This window comes from Falco rusticolus, chromosome 5 (genome assembly GCF_015220075.1).
Source record: "Falco rusticolus isolate bFalRus1 chromosome 5, bFalRus1.pri, whole genome shotgun sequence".
In the NCBI taxonomy this organism is placed as follows: domain Eukaryota; kingdom Metazoa; phylum Chordata; class Aves; order Falconiformes; family Falconidae; genus Falco; species Falco rusticolus.
Window position 1 is genome coordinate 59864897 of NC_051191.1, and position 20283 is coordinate 59885179.

The following is a 20283-nucleotide window of genomic DNA, read 5'->3' on the forward strand; positions in this document are numbered from 1 at the left end:
GTGAAGGGCCACTCATTTCTCCTACGAAGACAGCTGAAAAGTCCTACGCGGTGTGAGGGAGGCGGCGGCCAGGTACAAACCCGGCTGCCCTGGCCCCGCAGGTACCGGGTGCCTCACCCGTGCGGCCGCAGTGCCCAGCGCCGCGGGGGGCTAAACGGGGAGGGGCTCGGCCCCGTACCTCCGCCAGGCTGGGCGGCCTCCGAGCCTCCCGGCCCCGCACCCCGCCCGGCCTGGGGCTGGGGTGAGGCACCCACAGCGCCTAAGCACGCCGGGTGGCCGGGCAGGGCCTCCGGCCGGCCTCGGAGCTGAGGGATGCGAGCGGCTCCCGAGGCGGCCCGGCCGGGCCACGGCAGCGCCTCTCCCGGGCAGGCGCCGCCCCGCAGCGGGGCGCCAGGGGGCGCCGGCGGCCGCAGCTCCCCGCCCTCCCGCAGGATTTTGGCTCTCGGCGGCTCCTGTCCGCGCTGAGGCGGCGTGAGCCTCGGCGGCCACCGTCCCTTCCCGCCGCTGGCCGGGTGCTGGCGGCAGCGCTGACGCGGAGAGGCCGAGCGGGACCGCCGCCGCCATGAGCCGCAGCTACAACGATGAGCTGCAGTACCTGGACAAGATCGACAAGAACTGCTGGCGGATCAAGAAGGGCTTCGTACCGAACATGCACGTGCGTGGGGGGGGGCTGGGCTCCGCCGGGGGTGCCCGGGGGGGTGGGGGGTGGTGCGGCCCGCTCGCCCTGACCGGTCTCCCCGCAGGTGGAGGGCGTGTTCTACGTGAACGACCCGCTGGAGAAGCTGATGTTCGAAGAGCTGCGCAACGCCTGCCGCGGCGGAGGTGCGTGACCGGGGGTGCCCGGTGACCGGGGGGGCCGCACACGCTCCCTGCCGTGGCCTGGAAGCCCTCACGAGCGGCCGGGCTCGCCGCGCCGGCTGGGGGCCCTGAGAGCCCGGGCTGTAGCAGCGCCAGCGCAGGCCCGGAGGCAGCTGGCAGCAACGAGCTGCCTCTCCGCGCCGGCCGCAGCGGCCTGGCGAGCCGCACAGGGTGTCACCTGCAGCTGTAGGGTGTCTGTGCCCAGACCAGAGGGGTGGGCGCAGCCTTGCTGGCAGCCCTGTGTGTGCCCCAGCGTTTTCTGAATGCCTGCACTCAGAGCCTACTGGGGGGGCCGTGGCCTAGGCCGGGCTGTTCTGTGTGAGGCTGCGGCACAGGGCTGGATCCTGCTCTGACAGCTGGCGGCAACAGGCTTCTGCTGTTAGCACGGGTCGGTCTGCATTGGTACCGACACAGCAGGAGGAGGACTTCAGCATAATACCTCACTTAATAAAACTGCCGATGGTACGTAATGCTAGGCTCTTATACCAGTCTAGATTACTTGTTACTGGCAGATTTCTGATTTGCCAGTGTTTTGAGCAGCCTTTTTAGAAGTGCTTGATTATGGTTACCATGGTAAATTACCAGATTGGTTACCTGTTTGGTTTTCTTTTTTCTGCAGGTGCAGGTGGCTTTTTACCTGCTATGAAACAGATTGGGAATGTGGCTGCATTACCTGGCATTGTTCACGTGAGTAACTGCTCTGAAAATTTGTTCTTTTTCCGTTCCTATTTGCCAGAGATTATTGCCTTCCAAATGGGAACTCCATTGTGAGAAGGGGTATAGACCAAAATTCTTTTCAGGGCAGTCTGACTGTTCAGGAATGTGTCTCTGAGTAAGGAGTGCTTGCAAGGGCAGGCTGTAAAACGAAGTTATCGGAAAGGGAAGTATCTGTTGACATCATTGACTGCCTTTTGATGTGAAGCTTTTAGCATTGCTTTGTGCTGTTTCAGTTTGTTTGAGCCACTCTTCCTCCACTGTTCATATTGTCTTTTTGTTGTTTCTGAGTTGCCTTTGCTGACCTGGAATGCATGGAGAAGTGAGAAGGGAGAAGGAGGCTATGTTGCAGTCTGTATTGTTGTTGCTGCCCGAATGTTGGTAGTGAGCCTTCCCATGCCCTCAACACTTCTTTCACTCACCCTGTGCATTTTTGGAAGCAAAGCATCAGATATGATGATGCAGGAGAAAAATACTAGGCTGTGTCACTTTTCAAGAAGCACTAAGAACAATGTGGAAATCATCTTTTTCACATCCAATATTTCATACATTAATAAATAAAAAATAATGGGATTTTTTTTTTAATTGTTTCTCTTGGTGACTTGGCAAAAGTTTTGAATTTCTGGCTGCAGTAAAAGGCAGACTGTCATGCTGTTAAAATGCCTTAGTGGTCAACCAAAAAGGGAGTAAGATAAGAGTAGTAACAACTTTTTAAAATTGGAATTTTGGTTGGTAGTTCATAGGAGAGATGTTACAATCATGTGTCTATTCAAATCTTCACTTTTTATTTCCAAACCAAAAGATTTCTGGGTGATGGCAAGGGGAGGCAGAAGCAGCACATAGTCCCACTGGAAAGTACTGCTCTTTGTAATGTATGGTAACATTTTAATACATATTGAAAAGTTCCGGTTTCTGACAGCTTTCTGGATGTTTGGGGCTTTATATTTTTTGTTTGTTTAAATAGATTGTGGAGATCTGTTTGTGGTGTCCTAATCTAAACTTGCCAGGCTAGATACACTTTGGACTTGTGGAGCTGTGTAGGATCACAGAATGGTCAGGGTTGGAAGGGACCTCTGGAGATCATATACTCCAGCCCCCCGGCTAAAGCAGAGTCACCTAGAGTGGGTTGCACAGAACTGCATCCAGGTGTGTTTTGAATGTCTCCAGAGAAGGAGACTCCACAACCTCTCTGGGCAGCCTGTTCCAGTGCTGTCACCCTCAAAGCAAAGAAGTTCTTCCTTGTATCCAGATGGAACTTCCTGTGCTGCAGTTCGTGCCTGTTGCCCCTTGTCCTGTCACTGGGCGCTGCTGAGAAGAGCCTGGCCCCATCCTCCTGACACTCATCCTTAAGATATTTGTAGATATTAGTAAGATCCCCTCTCAGTCTTCTCTTCCCCAGGCTACACAGGCCCAGCTCTCCCAGCCTTTCCTAAGGGCAATGCTCCAGTCTCCTCACCATCTTTGTATCCCTCCGCTGGACCCTCTCCAGCAGTTCCCTGTCTCTCTTGAACTGGGGAGCCCAGAACGGGGCACAGCACTGCAGATGCGGCCTCACCAGGGCAGAATAGAGGGGCAGGATCACTTGGCTACGAGCACACGGCTGGCTCTTGGGCAACTTGCCGTCCACCTCCCAGGGTCCTTCTCCGCAGAGCTGCCTTCCAGCAGGTCAGCCCCAGCCTGTGCTGGTACGTGGGATTGTTCCTCCCTGGGGTCAGGACCCTACACTTGCCTTTGGTGAACTTCATTAGGTTCCTCTCCACCCAACGCTCCAGCCTGTCCAGGTCTCCCTGAACGGCAGCGCAGCCTCTGGTGTATCACCTGCTCCTCCCAGCTCTGTATCACCAGCAAACTTGCTGAGGGTGCGCTCTGTCCCTTCATCCAGGTCACTGACAAGTCAGTCGAACAGGACTGGGCCCAGCACTGACCCCTGGGGAACACCGCTGGCTACAGGCCTCCAGCTGGACTCTGTGCCGCTGATCACAGCCCTCTGAGCTCTGCCATTGCGCCAGTTCTCAGCCCACCTCACTGTCCACTCCTCTAACCCACGCTTCCTGAGCTTGCCTGTGAGGATGTTGTGGGAGATGGTGTCAAAAACCTGGCTGAAGTCAAGGCAGACAGCATCCACTGCTCTCCCCTCACCTACCCAGCCAGTTATCCCATCACAGAAGGCTATCAGACTGGTCAGGCATGATTTCCCCTTGGTGAATCCATGTTGACCACTTCTGATAGCCTTTTCCTCCACATGCTGAGAGATGACATCCAGCATGAGCTGTTCCATCACCTTTCCAGGGATGGAGGTGAGGCTGACCGGCCTGTAGTTTCCTGGGTTGTTCTTCTTGCCTTTTTTGAAGACTGGAGTGGCAGTGACTTTTCTCCAGTCCTCAGGCACCTCTTCTGTTCTCCATGACCTCTCAAAGAGGATGGAGAGTGGCTTAGCAATAACATCTGCCAGCTCCCTCAGCACTTGAGGGTGCATCCCATCAGAGCCCGTGGATTTGTGGGTGCCAGGTTTACCTAAACGATCTCTAACCCAATACCTCCTTGACCAAGGGAAAGTCTTCCTTTCTCCAGACTTTCGGTCTTGCCTCCAGGGTCTGGGATTCCTGAGGGCCAGCCTTGACAGTGACGACTGAAGTAAACAAGGCGTTCAGTAAATCCACCTCCTCTGTGTCCTTCATCACCAGGGCACCCACCTCATTCAGCAGCAGGCCCACATTTTCCGTAGTCATCCTTTTCCTACTGATGTATTTGAAGAAGCCCTTCTTGTTGTCCTTGACCTCTCTCACCAGATTTAGTTCCAAACGGACTTAGCCTTCCTTGTTGCCTCCCTGCATGTTCTGACAGCATTCCTATGTTTGTCCCAAGTGGCCTGTCCCTTTTTCCACATTCTGTAAACTTCCTTCTTCTGTTTGAGTTTTGCCAGAAGCTCCTTGCTCATCCATACAGGCCTCCTGCCCTCTTTGTTTGGTTTCTTACTTATAGGGATGCACCTATCTTGAGTTTGGAGGAAGCTGTGCTTGAATATTAGCCAACTGCTTTGGACCATCCTACGTTCTAGAGCCCTAACCCACGATTTCTTCAAGTAGGTCCTTGAAGAGGCCCAAGTCAGCTCTCCTTAAGTCCAGGGTTGCAGTCCTGCTTATTGCCCTGCTTCCTCCATGTAGCATCTTCAACTCTGCCATCTCATGGTCACAGCAGCCAAGGCTCTCCAGAAGCATGCCTGTACATTCTTTAATTAGTAATAATATGAAAATGTTCAGCAAAAAGATATTTTTTAAATAAATTAAAATGACATAGCTGCTATCATGTTCTATCCTATCAGGGTATCATCCTAAAAGGATGACTCTTTCCTTCCTACAGGGTGCAGTCTTTGGTCAGTGTTCAGTGACACAGCTAAGAAGAGAAAATGCTGACTGTTTCATGATTCCTTTCCATGGCATTGAACTCCTCCCTTGTTACATTTACAGTGTTTAAATATTGCAGATGTTTCTAGATGGAGCTTGGTAAAGACAAATTCATCACTCTTATGTGAAGTCTCTGTTTTATGCTACTCACAAGCTATTACCTGCCTAAGTTTTGAATGCAAGGGCTCTTGAGTCCAAGAAAAAAGCTAGGTTAGAGTTCAGTTTTGAGATCACTGTTTCTACATTTAGGTGCTTAAGCTCCTTTTAAGTTTTCTTGAGATCTGGTCAATAGAGCCAAGAGGGCTTATCAGCTGACTAGCCACTGGGTGTTTCCTTCAGAGTGAGATCTGCTCTCTGCTTTCTTAGACTGTCTATCCTGTAACTGCAGGAATTTTAGATACTCACCTGAATTGATGTGTTTACCCCATCTACATCTGAACATCCGTTCTCTTTCTGGTGTATTTGTTCACAAATGTGACAACCACTGCCACAAGGCAAAGCATAACCAAGGTGACTCTGTGCAGCGCAGTTTCATAAAACTTTAAAATGTCCTTCATTCTCTTTCAGAGATCAATAGGCCTTCCAGATGTCCATTCTGGCTATGGGTTTGCCATTGGCAACATGGCTGCCTTTGATATGAATGATCCTGAAGCAGTGGTTTCACCAGGTAAGGATGACTGACTTAACCTGCACGTAGAAATATCTGCGATGGCATAAAGATACTTTTTGAAATGGCAGGTCTTCACAGTATTTTATATACAGAACCAAAACAAAATACGTGATGTGAATTATAGAGAGTTAAAAGGTGCTTAATTCCTGTACTCAGAATCTTTATGGAGCAGGTGGTTACACTGAAAACATCTAAACAGTGCAGAGAGAATTGCCTTTTTGGTTTTGGCTTGGGCTTGTGATATCCCTCAATTTGAAGGGAAAGCATAAGACTCTGAATTTGGGTTTTGCCAAGTTGATAAAGAACTCACTGTTTTCTCAGAGCAGTGTTTGAAAACATCTTTTGAGAAAAAATTTCTACACTTTATTAAAAATGTGACCTTAAAATATGTCTATCTTTTTGATAAACACCTGGGTCTTTAATTACTGATGGTCCGGAGATGCTTTTGTGGTTGTCAGGAAACATGATACTAATGTTTCAGCTTTGCTTTAGGCAGTTTTAGTGTTCCCAATTGACTTAAACCCAGGATCTTAGTCTGGTATCCCCTCTCTGACGCTTGTTAGTACGAGAACCTTCATACTAAAGGTGGCTTGATTGATTGTTCACGTTAGGCCTTGCTCTCCGGTATTTGTTTTTATTAAATACAGTTAAGTAAAATACGAAGCACTAACATTTAATATTTCTTATAAGTATTTATCGCTTATTATAACTAGTTATTATTTATTCCAACAAAGAAGCAAAAAGGAATTGCTTTCAAGAACATCTTACATCAGGGAGCCATGCTAAGATCTGTCACTTTTCTTCTGACCTTAGGCAGAAGAACAGGAACATTCTCTCTACTTACTGTGGACAGTATATTTTATAATTATGTCTACTTCTCTTTGTCAGCTTGCTGCAGCGACTTTGTAAACAGAGAGCTCTGTAGGCAATTGTACACTTATGTCTATAGAGTATATGCTCAAGACTGGAAAACTGGCTTTTTAACAGTTTTCGAGTTTTTCTCTGTAAGACTGCATTTTTGGCTGCCTTGAAATCTGAGGCTTCATTAAATTCATCTATTAAAATGAAGCTTAATGCAGTTCTGCTTTTTTCCTGGTATTGTGTCAGGAAGAAGGTGGAAGATCACAGCATTCAGTACATGCTCTCTGTCAGCAGAGAGACTGATTTAAGATGAATATTCAGCAAGTGTTCACCATCAGCACACTTTCTTTATTAACTCCTTGGGCTTTTCTACACTTGTAGGTGGTGTCGGATTTGACATCAACTGTGGTGTCCGCTTACTGCGTACCAATTTGGATGAAAGTGATGTGCAGCCTGTGAAAGAGCAGCTCGCCCAGGCTATGTTTGACCACATTCCTGTTGGTGTCGGCTCCAAAGGTGTCATCCCCATGAATGCCAAGTAAGAGAATGACTTTGTGTGCACATCACTAGAGGGGACATCTCTGGTGTTTATTTTGATGAAAAATTCATCAGTGGGAGACTTTAAGAAAGAAAAAGTAATTCTAAAACTCTTTCCATTCTTTCTGCGTATGTGCTTCACCAGGAGAACTGGCGTAATCATCAGTGCACAAAGGCAGCTGTTTCTTTCCCCATTTAAAACCCTGAAATAACTAAAGGTTCTTGAAGGGTTCTCATTTCTTCTGACAGAAAACCTCCATGGATGTAAAGGTATCTTTTTGTAAGGGATGAGAGAGAAAATAGGATATTCCACACACAGCAAAGAGGAAAAAGTAATGACCTATCTCAAGCTGATATATATGTAGAGCTTGATTTTTTCATGAAGTATTAAGAAGATGGACTTCTTGTTAGGGGAGTTGGCTGGTCATAACATCATGGAGTAATTTAGCTTGGTTGGGATCTCTTGACATCATCTCGTCCAACTCCTTGCATGAAGGAAGGCTAACTCCGTAGGTAGGTCTAACAACAAAGTTACATCAGGTTGCTCAGGGCTGTATCCAGTGGAGTTGTGAGTATATCCAAGGATAACCACCTTATGTAGGTGTTTGATAATTGCAGGGATTTGGAAGAAGCGCTAGAGATGGGTGTGGACTGGTCTCTCCGGGAAGGCTATGCCTGGGCAGAGGACAAGGAGCACTGTGAGGAATATGGAAGAATGTTGCAGGCTGATCCCAACAAGGTCTCCTCAAGAGCAAAGAAGAGGGGCCTGCCTCAGGTAATGCTGTGTTTCAGGAGAGCTCTGAGTGCTCCCAGGGTTCAAATGTAAAGGTTAGTGAGTAGTTCTCTGACTTTGTGTCTCTTCTTGAAACTCTGCCTGATGTTTCTGGGCAAGGGGAAAGGTGAGATGGTGGGGCCATTTCTGAATAATTCTTGACAGAACTGTAACAGAGCGAAATGATACTGGACATGCCCAAAGTGCCTGGGGCCATCAGTTTTTCATCAGTTAACACCTGGTACTGGCGTTCATGTTCAGTGGTATTTCCCCATCCAGATTAGTTTTATTTTTAAAAGACAGGCAAGTTATTTTGCAACTTTTCTCCTTGTTTGCTAAGCAAGTTAATAGCAGGGGCAAGGAAGGATATTAGAAGCTCATAACTCTGAATTGCAGTTCAGGGGTTGGACTTCATTTCTGTACATAGTATTTCATTGCTCTGTAACACTTTTGAGATGGCTGTACTAATGCTACATTTGTAAAGCTTGCTTTTTCTTGAGTTTTATGAGTTGTGGTGCTGCAAGATTATAGTATTTTAGCCTCAAAATAATCTTATGTCCTCAATTTTCACATTCACCTTGCAAATAACTGAGCATCTGTTACAGAGTTGAAAAAATTTGGGCCTAGAAATGGAATATCTTGCTTTAATCTAATGAAAGCTTGTAAGTACCTAAGTAGCAGGATATTTTAACTTCCCTGTGGAGTTATAACCAAGTGTAAGACTGTATGTCTGCTTTGTCTATACAAATTGAAGATAAATTCTCAATACTCTGTACTCTTCCCATCTTTCAACTAGGCCTAAGTAAGTTGGAAAAAGGTGGCAGCACAGTCTGTAGATCCTGGTCCTTTTGTTTAATCGCAGTCTTGTTACAAATCTAAACAAAGAGGACAGTGATGATGATGCTGTGTTCTACTTCCTTTCAGCTTATGTGGGGATTTTTTTTTCCTGGAAAAACTTTTCCACAACCAAAACCTTGCTGTAGCACTTTGCCCTGTTTATTGCCCATATTGCCATAGCTCTCCCCTGTGCTCCCAGAGGCTGCTTTACTAGCACTGTTTGATCAGTGTGTTGTGTTTGGCAGCTGGGGACCCTGGGAGCCGGAAATCATTATGCCGAGATCCAGGTTGTGGATGACATTTACAATGAATATGCTGCCAGGAAGATGGGCATTGACCACAAAGGGCAGGTGTGTGTGATGATCCACAGTGGCAGCAGAGGTCTGGGCCACCAAGTTGCTACAGGTATGATTTGACTGGCATAGGTACCTGGAGTGGAGAAACTCTTGAACATGGTCTTGTCATTCACAGTAAACTCCGTCACTGAAGAGCATTTCTTACAGTGTAATTGCTGAGTCTATTCTGAATTGCCTTGACAGGGGTTGTCTGTTTGCAGATAGTTGATAATGTTCTGCCACAGATTTGCTTTTGCATTTGAGAAATTTTTGACCATCAGACAGATATGTTCAGTTTTAGAATATAAATTATAGACAGCCATGCTAATCTGACAGATTGAAACAAAATTAAGGAGTCACCTAGACTTGCTGTGTTTATTTCCCAGATGCGTTGGTGGCTATGGAAAAAGCTATGAAACGGGACAAAATCATAGTGAATGATCGCCAGCTGGCATGTGCCAGGATTGCTTCCGCAGAGGGACAGGATTACTTGAAGGGAATGGCAGCTGCTGGAAACTATGCATGGGTCAACCGCTCTTCTATGACTTTTCTAACAAGACAGGTAGGAGCAGAGTTGTCTCTTGACAGCTGTTTTGGTACAGATCTCCTGCTTTATCCCAGACATAGGGAACACAGAGTAGCTGCAGTATTTAACATAATTTTTGTTCTTGTGCTTCTTAAACTGTTTTCTGGAGACACACAAAGCTGCGGTCAAGTCAATCCATCTAATACCTCTCAACATCACTGGATTATACTTGCTGAAGCTGCTTAATCAATATTTTTGAAAATTCCTTGAACTGGAAGAGGGTACAAGAAAATTATTTTTACGCTGCACAAGCTATCTTTTCAGAGTTGCAAGAATTTGTCTAACTGATATCTGACTGAATTCCAGCATTAAAGCTGCCAATGAGCAAATAAACAATCCAGACAGTCCAATTCTGTCACACCCAGCACTGTTGTGTTTGGTTCCATTGTGGCTGAATTTGACTGAAGTTCTTAACCTGCCACGCCAAGTGTTTAGGTCACTGACTTACTGGTAAGAAACACTTTCAAGCGAGTGTGTTCCTTTTAATTCCTAAAAAGATTGTAAATCTTCCACATGTACATAGCAATTATCTTCTTGTATTTCACATCCTGTTTTAATGTCTTTTCAGGCTTTTGCCAAAGTCTTCAACACAACCCCAGATGACCTTGATATGCATGTTATCTATGATGTGTCTCACAACATTGCCAAAGTGGAGCAACATGTAGTGGATGGGAAGGAGCGGACTCTGCTGGTGCACAGAAAGGGATCAACCAGAGCCTTCCCTCCTCACCATCCTCTTATTGCTGTTGATTATCAAGTAAGTTTAGCTGTGGGAGAAGGAAATCAGAAGAGAATTCTGGATGAATCAGACAACTGTAGGGTGCCTAACAGAGATCTGAATGCTGCAAGTTCCTTTTTTGAGCTAACAGCACTGGAACCCTAGTAGGGTGGCAATATTCTGCTTGTCTGTGTGTTAGATCTTTGGGACATTGAGCTCCCTCTTCTGCTCCATACCCACAATGGTTGGAAGATCATGAAGGGAAAGAAGTGCTTGGTACCTAGGGCAGGCTTCCATGATTTGCTTTGTCTGTCTGTTGGACGTGAGTCTTTTGATCTGCAGGTCCGCATCTTTCAATGCAGTTAGTTCTCCAGAATCCTTGATAGCAGGCACCTGAGGCAAGCAGGGATGTTCTGAGGGAATGTGAACCTGCCCTCCTTTTCTGGAGATATGGTTCCTCTCAGACTTTTATTAAGAATGAGTTTTTTAAGCTTTTTCTTGTGAATTAATACTTTGCATCCACAGCTGACTGGACAGCCTGTCTTGATTGGTGGGACTATGGGCACCTGTAGCTATGTTCTTACTGGCACAGAGCAAGGCATGACCGAGACCTTCGGAACTACTTGCCATGGCGCTGTAAGTAAAAAATTATTTCAGGAAGGGATTGGCATGGGACTGTCATCCACAGAACAGGATTGTTCAAGGGTCATCCCGTGTGTGATTCATCTGTTGGTCATACAAGCAGAGAGTAGCCTTGCCATAGTAATCCGAGTCCAGGAGGACTGCAGGCTAGAAGTCCTCTTTGTCCCTTACTGAGTAGCTTTGATGACTGCTGCAGAAAATTTAGTGGTGCTTCTTTATACAAGGCAGATGTTAGGATGAAGACATAGAGAATGAACTCATTTTACCAAATTCTGGTATCTCTGAACTAATAAGGATTAAAACTGTGCTGAGGCTGTCCATATAAAACTCCTCAGCAGTAAGAAGGTGGTATTTCCTCCCCTGTTATTAACAATGTGAGACAAGATGATTGAGGAAGATAAATAGTTTCCAGTAAAACTTGACGCCTGAATAGTCTGACAAGTGGTTTGGGTAAAAAGACACTTGTAGACAAGTATGTTATACACATGAACCTTTCTCAGCTGTCATACCAGATGTGTGATTTTGTAGGAGCCCATCACGTAAAGTCTAAATTAATTTCCTGTTTTGTGGTTTACTGTGGTCTGTGCTCTCATCCATTCTGTGTTTACTTACATTGTAATAATGTTTTTCTTTAATAAGAAAGAGTTCTGTTTTTCCAAACTGCTACAAAAAATAGAACTAACAAAACTGCCGTCTAGGGTCGTGCACTGTCTCGAGCCAAATCTCGACGTAACTTGGACTTCCAGGATGTATTGGACAAGCTGGCTGACATGGGCATTGCCATCCGTGTTGCTTCTCCCAAACTGGTCATGGAAGAAGTGAGTTTAATACCTCATTATTTGAGAGGGAAAAGGGGGTCTTGCTTCTTGACTGAACAACCCTCCCTGACTTGTTTTTTTGCAGTGTTAAGCGATCACTAGTACTCTAAATATTCTACAGCTTATGAAATTTCTGATACAGCTGTCCGTTTTTTTGGAAGATAATGTGAAGCCTTTCTTGTCCCTAAAATCCTGCTGAAAGGGGAGATGCCTGTTTGACAGGTTTTGGGGGGCTATGTTTTTTTCTGTTTCTGCTTGGTGATAGGGATAATTACCATAAACCCTGAGAATTATTTGTGTGAGCATCACAAAAGTAGTTACGTTTTATGGATTCTGTTCTTGAATGATGTTCTGCCAGCTTTAAACTTACTTTACAGTAGAGCTTTCACATAGATTATTAGCAGTTTATGAGAGATCTGCCTCTTTAAGATGAATTCTGATACTTGCTCAAGAAGAGAATTCTGAATGGCTAGAAAACAGGGTATTATGACTTCCAGTTCCTCTGCATTAACATGATAGAATGTCTTTTCTGTTTACAGCCTTACTGATAGTAGTGTTGGAACTATGCTGTTATGGGTGTTGGTGGTGTACAAGCATGTTGATCACATTAAAATCTATTTAAGAGCAGGATTCTTGTCAGAATGCTGGAGGGGGAAGCCCTGGAGCTCAACCCCGATTCCTCTCGCTAAGGGGCAGTAAAGATAAATCTTAAAAGGTTATCTTTAAGGAGGAGGTTGGAGTCATGTCCTGCCAGATAACAAGGCTTGACATTCTCACATGCCGGTGAACTGGATTATCTGAAAACACAGGGAAACCTGAACCAAATATCTGAAATACCGTGAAATCTTATTTGTAATGCTAAGTGTCTCATAGATTTCTTCAATATGCAAGGTGGCCAGGTTTTCAATATGTTCACCTACTTCTACACGCTCAATTAATATGATTATATTTTTGTGAAGAGGAGAGGGGATATCAAAAGCCTACATCTAACTTCCTGTGACTCTGGGTTGTTTATAGTTCTGTTTTTGGTTTTTTTTTTTCCTCTCTTCCCCATCCAGGCACCAGAGTCTTATAAGAATGTGACAGATGTGGTTAACACCTGCCATGCAGCTGGCATCAGCAAGAAAGCCATTAAACTGAGACCTATTGCTGTTATAAAAGGCTAGGAATGGACGAGCCAGCAGAAAAGCACTGACGTCTCCAGGCCTTACACAAAACTGACTAGAACCACCATCTTCCCATACCTCTTGGACTCTGTGGGATGCTCAGATTATCATCTCCCTGTTCTGGAAACACAACAGTTGAGGACACCCCCGTTTTAAACCATTCCTAGGCATAATTAACCCCTACCCACCCCCATCCCCCAATTATATGGTGTTCTTTTCTTGTGAGGAAAGGGCAAAGAAATAAGTGAGTCTTGGGTTTTATATGCAGTCCCTCCCCCGTTTGCCTGATGATTCCATAGGCAGGACTTCAGACTTGACTGAGTTGTTGCTAATTGCTGTGCTGTGAGACCACCTCCATCAGTGAAGATGGTGTATGAGCCAGACCTGCTGTCTCCGCACCTGAATGCCTGGAGCTCTTTCTGCATATAAAAGTACTCTGATAGGCAGGGTACTCTGATAGGCTTCTGGGCAGGGAGAGGTTGCTCTGTTTGCAGATACCTCTATGCATAGTCTGTATTGTTGCATGTTTTGTGGCAATTGGGTGAGAAATCTGGAGCTGAGAGTGGTCTCCCGCTTGGGTTGAGAGGGTCTAACTAGGTTTGAGGCACAGTCCTCCCCTCTTACCCCACCCTCTCCCACTGAACACAGCACCTGGCGTACTTGGCTCAGTACAAGTAGGTGTACTGCAGTCTTCTGGAAATGTTGGTAGGACTGAGTATGTTGCTTTGAGAGGGTTTGTTTGCCTAGTGCGAGTTGTGACTTAACAACTTACAGATGTGCTAATCCAAAATTTTGCCAAGTCGTAAGCATGTAAAAGTTGGATTGGATAGTATTGCTTGCTGTATCCTGTAGCTCTGATTTAAGTCGAGTCCAAATGCAGGATCAGGCCCAGTACCATGTGACTTCTGATGTTTCTTTTACGTTCATTAACCATGACTGGAGGGGAAGCTGACCATCCTCACTGGATCATTTGGGGGATTGCAAATAAAATGGGAAGATGAACACTGCAGTGTGTCTGTGTCATGTTTATTCTGTGGCTAAAATGTTTGTTGTGCACTTTCAAGTGTGTGCACGTCTTGCAGAGAAATGTGCAGGTGGCAGAACTTCTTGCAGGATACAAGAGAAGGGCAATGCAGTGCTGTTTTCTCAGCTTGGTTCTGATAAGAGTATGATAGCTGTGATTTGTCTCTCTCGGGGCCTGCCGCGTGTACCTCACTGGTCAGGGGATGGAGTTTCCCTGTAAGCCTGTGTGCAGACACAAGAGGGCGGCTGGAGGAACAGAAAACCTCAAAGCAGGAGTGGAGCTCTGCCGGGGACTCGTGTAAAAGGAGCAGATAGTGACTGATGGACTCCAGTGCCTTTTGATCGAACATCCCTTTAAGTTTAGGATCTTAGCTGAAACCTGTTTATCTCAGGAGGCATAATGGCATTTTTCAGTCTCAATTACTTTGTGCTTATTGGTTTCTTAGGTTCAAATACTGTATTTGCTGCAGGTTCAGAAGCAGCATATGCAGTAAGTCATGGCTGTGAGTCCTTGTGAGTCTGACTTTTCTTGTTTTCCCCTGCTTTCTCCAGTGGAATTGTTCCAGATTGCCATCTCTGAGGTCTGAGACAGTTGCTGAATTTAAAACAAAAATAATTTCACTTAAAAAAATTAGCCTTCAGTGACTAGAAGACAAATTGTTGGTCTCAAATCTGCAGAAATCCCATGTTCTGTGCAGAAGTTTCTGTCTATAAATATTTCTGACTCTGATGTGGAATGCAAGGGAACCCTTAAAGCATTGATACTTAAGATAAAGAAGCATTTCTCAAAAACAATTCTCCTTTCATCTTTTGTCTACCATTGCCATTAAGAGACAAATTTCAGGTTTTTACAACAAGCAGAAATCATGTGTACCATGGAGGTGCTCTCATATGTATGCCTGAAGTCTTCTGATTATCAGTGTTCATGCATTAATATTCAAGTAATGCAAGAAGTGCTGTCAGTTGTTGTTTCCTGTTGCAAAGCTAACAAATCTGCTAGTTTTGGTTATATGTTGTGCTGTATGGAGGAGAGTACTGGTTTCCTAACTACCTCAGAAAGTGTGAGTAGAAATCTAAGATGTCTCTCAGTTCTTTGTTTTAAGCCTGGATGTTTTTCTAATTCAAGTCCATCCTTTTTTTTTTCTTTAAGGGGGGCTGTCCACTAGCTTTTTTAATCTGCATTTAAAAAAAAAAATTAAAAAAAATGGTAGGTAGGGAAGGCACGCCGTATTAAAATTCACGTGCTGAAATACAGCTGGACCTGCAGAAGAATTTAGGCAACATGAAAGAGCTATTGTGGTTATTGAACCATTTCTGTTTCCGTGGATGGTTATTGAAAACTCAGAAATACCTGTTATTGTATGAGGTGCTTCCCTCACTTCCCCAAAAGACTGAAAAAGCTTTGGTGAATGATTGTTACGATCTTTTTTTTTCTTTTTCTTGGTGGGAAACCACAGGTAGGAGATCTGCATCTACACCACACCCCTGGAGCTGTTGCACACCTCCGTCCAACCACAGGCACTTGTCTATTCCCTGCCTAAAGTGTAGATGCAGTCATCTGTAGGATGACCTGCAGCAGAAAGTTTGCTGGCCTGGAGGCTTGCACAGAGCGTCTCATTAATCTGCCTTCAGCCAGTGCAATAAAACCAGATCTTGGATGCAGGCTGCTTTTTAGCGAGAACGAATAGTCCACTACATTTATCTTACTCTCTGCTTGAGAACAAGGTGGTTTATCTTACAGATTGGACCTGCCAAAACAGAGCTACTGCCTCTGGGAAGTAGAAGGCATCATCTCTAGCGGTGGCTTCCCAGGCACCTTCCCTCTCCCTGCGCTCACAGGGCTTGCGCAGCGACAGGGAGCACAGGTGAGCGCTTCCTCTCTTGCTGGGAACTGACTGTTCACGGTGTGCTCAGGGGCATGTGCAGGTGCTGTTCCAGTCACTGTTAGCATAGTGTTAAACAGCAAACAGAAAAGCACTTCAGGTTTTTGTTGCTGGTAGGTGACTCTTTCAGAAAGTCCTCTACATGCATCCCCTGTGCTGGGGGGTGCCGTTTGCCGGGGAGGCAGAAGGGGCAGGGCTCAGCCCCTGGGCTGTGCAAGACCCCCAGAGAAGGCAGTTCCTCCCGGCAGTGTTGCAAACGGAGGGACCCACGTTTCGTTTGCCTTAACAGTGACAGAGCTGGGACGCAGCTGATGGCCTGCTTCTCTTTGACTTGCTTAAACTTTGTGTACACCAGGGCTCCCTGATTCAGCCTCTGCCACAAGAAAACAGGACCCTGCAAGGTACACACTTCCAGTGCTCTCTGCTGTGGTATATTTGTGTTGTATCACACACCCCGCTGGTTGGGAGCCCGGTGTTAAACCTGTGTCATGTTTATCACCATCCTAAGTCTCTTGTGGGTTTTTTTGGGTTTTTTTCCCTGCTCTGACTTTATTCGCCTTGTTTTAAACACGGCTCTGCACACATGGCTTCCTCCTCCGCTGGTGGTCCTGGGCTGGTGTTCTGGCCCAGGAGGAACAAGTGATCTCTGACACATCTCTGGCGCATGCCCCCCCACCCCCCACCCTCTCCTCCGCTCCCCTTTGTTCCTCTCAAACATAAACATACTTAACTGGCCTCTTCTTTTCTCTCTCCACCCCCTAGTCTTCAAAGCAACCAGACAAAGCAATATCCCTCCTGCAGCATGTGCCAACACGCTCCCCTGCTTGCAGAAGGAAGGCTTCAATTAAGAAGCGGGTCCTGCCTGTACCTGGCATTTGCTTTGCTCTCTGGAGCCCTGTCCTAGCACGAGGGATTTTGATCACCAGCGCCTCTGGTTTTCTGCCTGAAGGAGTGGCAGTGGGAGGCCCTGTAGAAAACCCCTGTGGTTTTCCCAGTGGGAAAAGCAAGAGCTCTGCAGCTCCCCAGCCAGGGCGATACCAGGCACTGGTGCTGTCCCCTGCCCTGTGGGAGGGAGAGGAAGATGGTACCCTCCTGGCACCCGCAAAACACCAACAGCTATGTGGTTTCTGGTGCGGTTTTTTTTTTTTTTTAGTTGCAATATGTAACAGGAGGGTGGGGGTCATGCCCTGCAGCTGGGGGAGTGCCGAGCAGTGTGTGAAATGGGAGAGCAGAAGGCACAGAAAAGCCTCTGCTCTCCCCAGGGTGCAACTCGGCCTCCTCTGGCACCAACCTGGCAATCCCAGCCTGAGCTGCTGCTGTTGCTGCCGGCTTTGATGGTGCTGAGCTCATCCCCATCTACTGCATCCTCATCAAAACCCAGGAGACTGCTTCAGGTCACGTTGTATATAAAGTTCAGAAACCAAAATAATCACTAGTCTTAATTGCAGAGATTAGGACCAGGAAAGGGAAATGAGTCATCTACCAGCACTTAATCTAACATTTACTAGTTTAGCAAGACACACAGGGGCTGGGCTGCCCTCACATACTGAGATGTTTGAGTCAGCCTGGTGATGGAGCCTGTTCCTGAAAAGAGGTGCCGGGGCAGCCTGGATTTCTATGTCCCCTTTTTCCCAACCCCTTTTGAGCTACAGCCAGCAAGCTGCTTTCTGCTTAGGCTCAGCTTTGCCCAGCAGGCAGTTGGAAGGGGGGAAAACATTTTCCTCTTTTCTCCCCTCCCTCAGTGCCTGAGGAAACTAAGGCACCGACCCCTTTTTTTTTTGCCCTGCACAAGCTGTGCCTCACATCAGGGAGGCAAGGTGGGAGCCCAGGCTCTTCCCTTCTCCATTCTCAGCCCCAGCAAGCTGGTGTGGGGTGGGTAGTCAAGTAGGTTGGGCTTTCTGCTTTTCCCTGTGAAGTGCAAACTCGGGGAAGCTGTTCCCCTGCCATGTGTCAGGAGGGGAAGAAGAAATAGATGGGGGAAGGGGCCCCAAAGATACCCCAGGAGAGGGAGGGCTGCAGCTCGCAAAGAGGAAAATGTGGCAGTGGGTGTGTGTGCAATAAAGTCCAAGCCCTGATGTGTTAGAGCAGCAGCTTATTACCTGAGTCAGTTAAGTGGTAGGAGATTATCAATCATAGGGAAGAGCCGCCCAAGATGAACAGCGGCCTGCCAGCAGTTGTGAATATACACACTCGAGGACAAGGCATTAGGGTTTTGTGGCAAAATTTAAGGGGGAAGGAGGGAGATGAAAAGTAAGCAAATGCAGTTCTTGAAGTAACGGAGGAGGGTCTGGATCTCTGAACCCTGCCTAGCCTGCAGGTACAAGGGATTGCATGCAGCTTGGCCTTAGCTCTTCTATGTCAGCACGAGCACCCAAGTGTACTTCTGCCCCAGATTGTTGCTCTTTGCCTCCCAGGGCAGAGGGGAAGTCATAGACCAGTTGCCGAAACCTCCCCAGGCCCTGCGGGCAACAGCATCACCCCGTGGCAAGCAACCATGAGCCCTTGGGTTACAGCAGTTGTGTCTTGGGGTATTTAGTGCCGTGCTTCATTTCGGACTCAGTCTTCAGCTAGCAGGCTCCAGGTTGCACTGCCAAAAAATAATAAAATGCTATAACTTTGTTACCCTTTTTACAGTTCCAGGCAGAGGGAAGTGGTGGGTTTCCTGGATGGAGGAATGCCTTGCTGATAAACCACCTGGTTACCCAGCTCTTGGCTTATAAGAACTGTAACCTGTTGCGCTTTTAACCTTAAAAAAAAAAAAAAAAGGCAACAAGCTGGTTGTTTTATTTTTGACTAGTGCTTATTATTGTTGGGCGATAAATTTATGGCATACACAGACAAGTTATCAAGCTTTAAAATCACAGGTAGGCTGAGCAGTTCCTCCACTGTTTCCCTGCCAAATCCTTAACCACCTCTTGGATGAGGAAGAAAAAAGTATCACTGTAAATTATTTTTTCCCTCGAGGGTATTTATACTGTAGCTGTTGCTAAAGGGATTTTTTCCATTCACCTCTCATAGGAGTGTTTTTTTATCAGGCAGATAAATACAGAAAGTACTGTGGCAAGCACTTTCTCCTCCATTTTGAGGATCTAGAGTATCTGTATTTTGAGTCTAGGCCAGAAAGGACTTGTCTGTCTCCTTCCTGACATAAACTTCTGTGTATCTTCAGGGCTGGAGCCCCTCCCTGGTGGGGGGACTGAGCCCTGTGGTGGAGGAGAAACCTCTTCACCCGTGGAAACCTCCTTGCCCAGCCCGAGATGTCGGGCTGTGCTGGCAGGAGGGTGCCTTTGGGTGCAGGCAGTGCTATGCAGGGAGTGCTGGGTGCTCTCCTCCCTCAGAAGCCCCAGTGGGCACCTCCATGGCACAGAATGCCTCCCAGGGAAGGGGTATCAGTGGGGATGCAGTGCCCATAGGGCAGCCGACGGCCTCGGAGGGGCAACCAGGGAGTGACACCATTGCTCACAGACACGTGGTGTGCCAGCAGCTGTGCACTGCTCTGGAGAGGGCTTGTCTCTTCTGTTCCCCCCATACCTCCCCACCTCATTCCCAGGGTTGCAGATGACCTGGGCAAGGCCTCCACAAATCCTGTCAGCTCAGGAGACATGCAGGCTTCTGGCTGCTCTTCCTGCCAGACCCCGGAGCTCTTCAACTAATGGTCAGTGGATAAGGCAGAAGTTTTATCTGGACTGAGAAACCATGAAGCCTTGTTTGTCAGACGAATACTTGTTTCTTTGTCTTTCAGGCAGGAACTCAAACTATTTGATGATTATCAATAGCAGCCAAGAGCACTATTGCTGTCTCCTTTCCTGCCTGCTCCTCTGGCAGACAGTGAATCCTCCATCACAGACCAGTTCCTGGAGAGAAAAGACTGGCATGAGACTGAGGCATTCGGGTACATCTCTGGAGAGCAACTTTCAGTGCTCTTATCCACCATGGATTTGCCCAGCCTCTACCAAGTCACTTCATCTTCCTATGTCTTGATACCCTATCTGCAAACAGGGATTAAAATAACTTCCTTTACTCTCACTTTTTATCAGTCTTTCCTATTTAAGTACCAAGCTCTGGTTCAGGTACCATCTCCCTCTGCACCTACACCTGCTGTTGAGCATGGCGGTAATGCTCTGCAGGACGCGTCCCCAGCTGCCCTGTGCTCAGTGCCAGCTCTGCAGGCATGCAGCAGGCATGCAGCAGCCCTGTGTGCCTGTTTTCTGCGGCTTCTGGCACTGCTGGAGGGATGGGTTCATCCCTGTCACAATCTAAACTGAAAGCAGAAGAGCTCATAAGCTGTTCATACTTTCAAGTAGTCACTGCAAAACTCAGAAAAGTCTTTTGTAGTCCTCTGGCTACAAAGTAGAGCCTCTGAGCTAGATCCTCACCTTGAGCTCAGTGCCAGTGATGTTCCTCTATGCTTGGAGGATACAGGGCCTAGGCTTGTGTGAAGTGCTTAACATGCCACCTG

General features: G+C 46.9%; 1 protein-coding gene and 1 long non-coding RNA gene across 3 annotated transcripts; one reads left to right on the forward strand and one right to left on the reverse strand.

The window, feature by feature from the left end:
* The first annotated feature begins 466 nt into the window (after positions 1-466).
* Positions 467-13925, forward strand: RTCB (RNA 2',3'-cyclic phosphate and 5'-OH ligase). 2 transcript variants are annotated; one of them, XM_037389323.1, is made up of 12 exons: positions 467-655; positions 744-822; positions 1478-1545; positions 5544-5643; positions 6889-7045; positions 7663-7819; positions 8899-9058; positions 9375-9550; positions 10143-10331; positions 10818-10928; positions 11633-11752; positions 12811-13925. In XM_037389323.1, exons 1-12 carry the CDS (start codon positions 563-565, stop codon positions 12916-12918), a joined length of 1518 nt encoding a protein of 505 aa, XP_037245220.1. In that variant the 5' UTR covers positions 467-562; the 3' UTR covers positions 12919-13925. The 2 variants fall into 2 exon arrangements, with proteins under 2 accessions (XP_037245220.1, XP_037245221.1); XM_037389324.1 differs by lacking the exon at positions 744-822 and having other exon boundaries at positions 532-655.
* On the reverse strand, positions 2943-19925 carry LOC119148765. The gene is made up of 3 exons (XR_005104488.1): positions 19914-19925; positions 11814-11818; positions 2943-3153 (listed from the first exon to the last, which is right to left on the reverse strand). It is a non-coding gene; the product is annotated as an uncharacterized LOC119148765 (long non-coding RNA).
* Positions 19926-20283: the final 358 nt, after the last annotated feature.

Excerpts from the sequence above, each read along its gene's own strand:
- RTCB (XM_037389323.1), top strand. The coding sequence starts at position 563 with ATGAGCCGCAGCTACAACGATGAGCTGCAGTACCTGGACAAGATCGAC. Across the intron at positions 9,551-10,142 it reads TGACTTTTCTAACAAGACAG|GCTTTTGCCAAAGTCTTCAA; the intron begins GTAGGAGCAGAG and ends ATGTCTTTTCAG. Across the intron at positions 10,332-10,817 it reads TTATTGCTGTTGATTATCAA|CTGACTGGACAGCCTGTCTT; the intron begins GTAAGTTTAGCT and ends TTGCATCCACAG.